We start from the raw sequence: 6,000 nt of genomic DNA, 5'->3' as shown, positions 1-6,000 counted from the left end.
ATATGTATATTTGTTTATAAATTTACCTTAGGTCCATGTGACTGGATTCACATTTCCATATCTACTCCTTCTGTCTCTGAATTTTTATGCTACTCCTTTGCTGTCACTGTACCACTGGGTCCCACTGAAGCTCAAGTGGTACCCCACTTTGTGCTGACTGGCCTGATTTCTATCTTTTTGTTGTTGTTGCTATTTTCATTGTTCAGAGGTCTTCTTTCTTCATATCTGGATCTTGGAGTATATGGCTCTGTGACATTGACTCAGTCTTCTGCATGTACTAATATCACAGAATCTCTGCCATCACATCCGTTAGTCTGCAGTGTCTGCTTCTGCAGCCTGTATGTCTGTGGCTTTGTGCCTCTGGACAATCATTTCATCTCTACCTGTGTCAGGCAATCAGAGTGCCAGTAGAATTCCATGATTTTACATTTTTGTCCTTGGTTATTTTTGGACTGTGGTCCTGATCAGTGTCCTTCTGGCTGTCATATTCTTGTGTCTCTGTGATCTTAGTCTCTTCCCTCTAATCTGAATCTCTGTGTGTATTACTTTGTATGTTGTTATGTCTCATTTCTTCACACCTGCCCATTGCATGTTTTGTCCAAAGTGATTTTTTTTAATCTCTTTGTATTTCTGTGAAAAGACAGTAACTCAAAGACATGGGAACACAGATCCCCAGCAAGAAAGCATATGTGTTTTTTTTTTTTTGTTTTTTGTTTTTTTTTTTTGTTTTTGTTTTTTTGTTTTTTTGGTTTTTTCGAGACAGGGTTTCTCTGTGTAGCCCTGGCTGTCCTGGAACTCACTCTGTAGACCAGGCTGGCCTTGGACTCAGAAATCCCGCCTGCCTCTGCCTCCCAAGTGCTGGGATTAAAGGCGTGCGCCACCACTGCCTGGCGAAAGCATATGTTTTATCTTTGAAAAAGTCACTCTAACACCTGTCCTTTTCATGCCTTTGTGTCCATATGTCTATGTTTCCCCTTTTGTTGTTGCTGTTGTTGTTTGAGACAGGGTCTTGCCTTAGAGCGCATGTTAGCCTTGAACTCACTACGTAGCTCAGACTCACTTTGAAATCGCAGCTGCCTTCCTGCCTCAACCTTCCAAATGATGATATCACTGCCATATGGCCCCCACACAGCTGTCCATTCCCATTCTTGTGACTTTGTGCATCCTTTTCTGCATGTGAAGTATGTCTTTGGTTGCATATATGTATGTTGCCTACTGTTATTTCATGGTTATTTTTGTTCATTTATTCTACAAATATTTATTATGCACATACCATGGGCCATGAACTGTGGCTATGCAAAGGAATCAGAACAGATTCTTGCTCTCTGGGAGCTCACAATTTCAGCTGGGATCCAGATGAGCAAACATGATTATCACACAGAATCAAAAATGCTGTGAGCTTGGAGGGGACTTTAAGCAGGCACCAAATTAAACGTCATGGAGGGGCCAGGGAATGCCTTCTAGGGGAGGTGATAACTAGACTTGAAAGATGAAGTACGTTTACCTAGATAAAGCAAAACAAGCAGGCCCCAAATAGAACGATGAATACACATAGAAGTCCAGCGATAGCTAAGATCATAGCTTATTAGGGAAATTCCAAGATAGAACCAGTCAGTCAGTGAGGCTTGAGTTTTAAGAATAACAGTCTATGAAAAGAGAAGATGAAGTTGGGAAGGGGATATTCAATGGAGGTGGGGGATTGTGGGGGGAATAGAAGGAGAAATAGGGGCCTTGATATGATAAAAATACACTGTATACATGTGTGAAATTCTCAATCAAATGAAAGGCACTTCCAGGGATCATGCAAGTTTGGAAGGAACAAAACTATAAACAAGACAAAAAGAGCAGTAAAGCTTTTAGGGCCAAAGTTCTGCTCAGCTTTGCGTATCTTTATGTATCTGGTATATTTGTCATGTAGTATATGCATATACATCCTTTATGTCCACTCCCATGTACCCAGGCCTGTGTCATGGCTGACTCCATGCCATAGCCTCTGGATCTCTGGGTTCAGGAGCCATCACAGAACATAGGCAAGGTAGGGCTGACCCAGCAGTCGCTCCACATGAGAGCGTTTCACCAGCCAGCATGAAGTCCAGCGGGGAAGCAGCCTTGGTGACTCTTTCAGCAGCCTCTTGCCTAGTACCACTGGCACGTCCAGGCCATGGTGCTTCTGTAAATAAGACCCAGCAGGTCCTGTTACCAGCCGAATGTCTCTGTGTTGAAACTGTCCTGAGGGAGAGAAGATGTAGCACCAATTAGATCTTTATGGAGGCCTGTGAGCAGGGAATCTAGAAGAAAAGTGGCAGGGTTAGAGTGGCAGGCCTACAGGAGGGGAGAGGCTAGACATTGGGGAAAGCATGAACAAGCCAGATGGGAGAGGGGTGTGTCACGGAGTGGAGAGTCAAGACAGCAGAGATAAAGAGAGCATCTGGGCTTGGAGAAAATGGGAAGATACAGGGGAAGAAGAGGTTAAAGGAGCCATGGGGAGGTGAAGATATCTATCCAACCTACTGTCACTGCTGCCGGGGTCTTCTGACTTACAGTCTAGGTACCTACATTCCACGTTCACAGGAGCCTTCATTCAGATGGTGCTTTAAAACACTAAGACCTTGCTGTGTCTGTTCTCTGTTTAGAACCTTTCATGACTCCTCTGGTGCTTTTGAGATAAGGTCAAATTCCTCACCTTGACATTCAGCTTGCTCACGCCAGCTCTAGCTCCTGCTATCACTGTTCCTTTTCCGTACACGCCTGTTTTAGCCTGCCAGAGGCAATGCCCTCCCTCTTCTCAGAGATGTTTCTTTTTGTTGTTTGTAATTTTATTACATTTATGTATTCACTTTATATCCCAATATCAGCCCCTTCTCTCCTCCCAGGATCCCTCATGCAGATCCTTCCCCCTCTTCCTCCCTCCCTTTCTCCTTTGAGAAGAAGGAGCTCCCCTCTAGGTATCAGCACCACTACTCTCTCCCGCTCCCCCACTCCCCACATCAAGTCACTGCAGGACTAGGAGCATCCTCTTCCACTGAGGCCAGACAAGGAGCTCTGAGGCTAGGAAGATAGGCCCCCCTTGGTCATTCTAGTTTTCTGTGCAGCTCTCTGCCTTGCCCCTCCCTGTAAGCACTTTTCTATGTCTGGCTCTGTCTTTTTCCCGGTCAAGTTGGGATTACTGAATGTGAGGGGTCCACTAGACCTTCATCCCAAAGATGGTTCCTGGGCTGGGGAGAAGGCTTCTGAGCTTCTTAACCTCTAGGTTAAGATAGCTTGCTCTCCTAGCTGAGGTCTGGAGTCCTTTAACTCTAGTTTCAAGGAACTTGAGGCCCTCTTTTGACCTCCAGGGCTACCCAGAATACACATGGTGCACAAACAAGCATGCAGACAAAACATTCATAAGCACACAAAAATAAGAAAATAGAAAGGAAAAAGAAAAGAGGCTTCTGTTAGGACTGGTACCCCCTGGTTCCTCTCTGTCTCAGAAGCACTTACCCATCAGGCCACGGGCTGAGGGGCTGAGGCCTGAGCCATTGACCACATAGAACCCCAAATGGGGTAGCTGTAGTGTGCTGGGGTGTCTGTACTGGTGACGAAGGATGAGGAAGTTGAGGTGGGGCCCAAGGCAGACGGTGAGATGGGATGCAGAAGCCACATGGAGCTTCAGCTGGGGCTTCTTCACCAGAGCAGGTTGGTTCCAGGCTAAGCTCAAGGTGCTCTCACCTTGCACAGATATAGAACTGCGACTTATTGTAATGGTGTAGGCCCGGGGTTTATCTGACTTGATTGTGATGATATGGAAGTATGTCCGGGTCTGGTCTTTATGACCTGGTCTTGATGGTGCTCCAAGCAACTGCCCACTCACATGCAGCCCTGTAAGGGAGAAATGCAGGCCTAGAGCACAGGAGTTCATTATAGTGTGCCCAAGGTAACCTAAAGCACGGGCAAGTGTGAGGTCTTAGGGTCCAGATGACATCATTCAGATTTGAGGTTAGAATGTTAGCTCTTATGTGGAAATGTTTTCATCATGATCCTCCCCAAACTGTATGTAAGGGGGCATGTAGTATGTGTGCACATGTTTACCCTAATGTGGTTATTTGCATGTATATGTGAATGTTTGCCCACTGCTGTATAAATCTGTGTATTTGGTTATATTATGATAAGTATCTCTGGGAATATCAGTGCATCTACATGTTTGAAGAAGATGGCATTTTTCAATATGCATTTTTGATTGTATGATTATGTATATCTGGTTGTTTGCTAGATATGCCAACATGTATAAAGTGTCAGTGTGCATGTATCTAGATGCATGTCAGTGTGTGTCAAGTGACTATTTCTGTGCACTAGTGTATTTCATGTGTCTGATGGGGCAGAGAATGTGTGCTGTCTCTCTGTATTTGATTCCTGGGGATTGGGATGAATCTGGAAGCATCAGAGCTTCTATGGCTGAATTGTTGATGTGTATGGGTTACTGTGTGGTACATATTTGCATATTTATGAGTATATAGAATGTCAGAATGATTTACCACATGTCCTGGCATGTATTTCTGACTATCTTGGTGGTTTTATGAGTGTACCTGTTTTCACTTTTAAAATTAATCAGTTAATTAGCTAATTAATTAATCAATTAATTAATTTTTGAGCAGCAGTTTACTATTTAGCTCTGGCTGTCCTGGTACTCACTATGTAGACCAAGCTGGCCTTTAACTCAGAGAGAATTTCCCTGCTTCTGCCTCCTTAGTGCTCGGATTAAAGGAGTATACCACTATGCCTGGGTTTAATTTTATTTTATATTATTTATGTGTATTTATTTAGATATTATTTATGTGTATTTATATATTATTATGTATGTTTTAACTGTATGTATGTGTATCATGCTTATGCCTGGTGCCCATGGAGTTCAGAAGAAGGTATTAGATTCTCTGGAACTGGAGTTACAGATGTCTGTGAGTCATGTGTTTGTTTTCATATGTATTCTTTCATATTACTACATATTACAAGGTACTATATACAGTGAACCGGCGGTGGCACAGCCTGTAAGGCGTCCACCTGCAGAGGGCGCGGGTCCCTCTGTGCTCTCTCGTGGGTTCGAATCCCGCTCGCTCCCTCGCGTCTCCTCCCACATCTCGTGGGAAAAAAAAAACAAGGTACTATATATAATTATATATTTTATATGTTATAAAGTATATAATTACATGGAGCATATATTGTAATATACTTATATGATATATATGTATTATATACATACTATAATATATACATATATTACATGTATGTATATACATACTCTAGAAGCCCTGTGGCCTCCCAGAACTGTAAGCCAACACAAACTCTCTTTATAAAGTACTGCCTCACATATGTCATTGTTTTATACACTCTACTATAAGATACATACAATAAAGTGCTAAATGTCTAGGGTTGTTGACATGAGAACACTCAGCTGTGGGCTTGTGTGGAAATGGAATCCTTAGGGGTCTCACCTGCCTTAGGGTCTTCTATGAGCTTCAGGAGATCCCCTGGGCGCCCATCTAATGTAAAGCAGATCTTCTCATCTGAGTTAGGAACGTGAATCACAAAATGGGGGTCCCCATCCACTGTAAGGCAGGAGATGAAACTCTGATGTTATGAGTCTTAAAGAAATGGCAGAAATGAGAAGAGGGGAATTGAAAGGCCATGTCTATTTCCAAGAGTGAGGAAGAGGGAGGAGAAGAAGGAAAGGGAGAAGGTGAGGGGGGAAGAGAAGGAGGGAAGGAGGGAGAGAGAGCACCCAGTGTCAGTCCCAGTGCACAAGGGGTGGGGGCGAGTGAATTACCAGAAGACGAGAAGGTGAAGATGCCTGGCCGTGTGCCTGCAAAGGATTGAGGACATGAATTGGTAAGGAACTGATCTAACACATCCTCAGCAACCCTGGGTTCCTCCGGCTTCTGGGTCTTAGGTAGGAACCAGATTCCTGAGCTCAGTATTTAAATCTTTTCTGAAATTTTTTCTCCAATTTTTCTTTATGCTGTATCC

At 43.6% G+C, this 6,000-nt stretch overlaps 1 protein-coding gene across 1 annotated transcript in view; it reads right to left on the bottom strand.

Annotated features, from left to right (window-relative positions):
* Positions 1 to 1,285: 1,285 nt before the first annotated feature.
* The window catches only part of Itih6 (inter-alpha-trypsin inhibitor heavy chain family member 6), a 29,048-nt gene continuing 24,333 nt past the window's right edge, over positions 1,286 to 6,000 (bottom strand). Inside the window, 4 exon segments of the mRNA XM_034486258.2 lie at positions 1,286 to 2,229; positions 3,484 to 3,861; positions 5,469 to 5,582; positions 5,801 to 5,836. Coding sequence (XP_034342149.1) covers positions 2,018 to 2,229; positions 3,484 to 3,861; positions 5,469 to 5,582; positions 5,801 to 5,836 — 740 coding nt within the window. The 3' untranslated portion in view covers positions 1,286 to 2,017.

Source organism: Arvicanthis niloticus, chromosome X (assembly GCF_011762505.2).
Source record: "Arvicanthis niloticus isolate mArvNil1 chromosome X, mArvNil1.pat.X, whole genome shotgun sequence".
NCBI classification, from domain to species: Eukaryota; Metazoa; Chordata; class Mammalia; order Rodentia; family Muridae; genus Arvicanthis; species Arvicanthis niloticus.
This window is presented reverse-complemented; position numbering and strand designations above follow the sequence as displayed.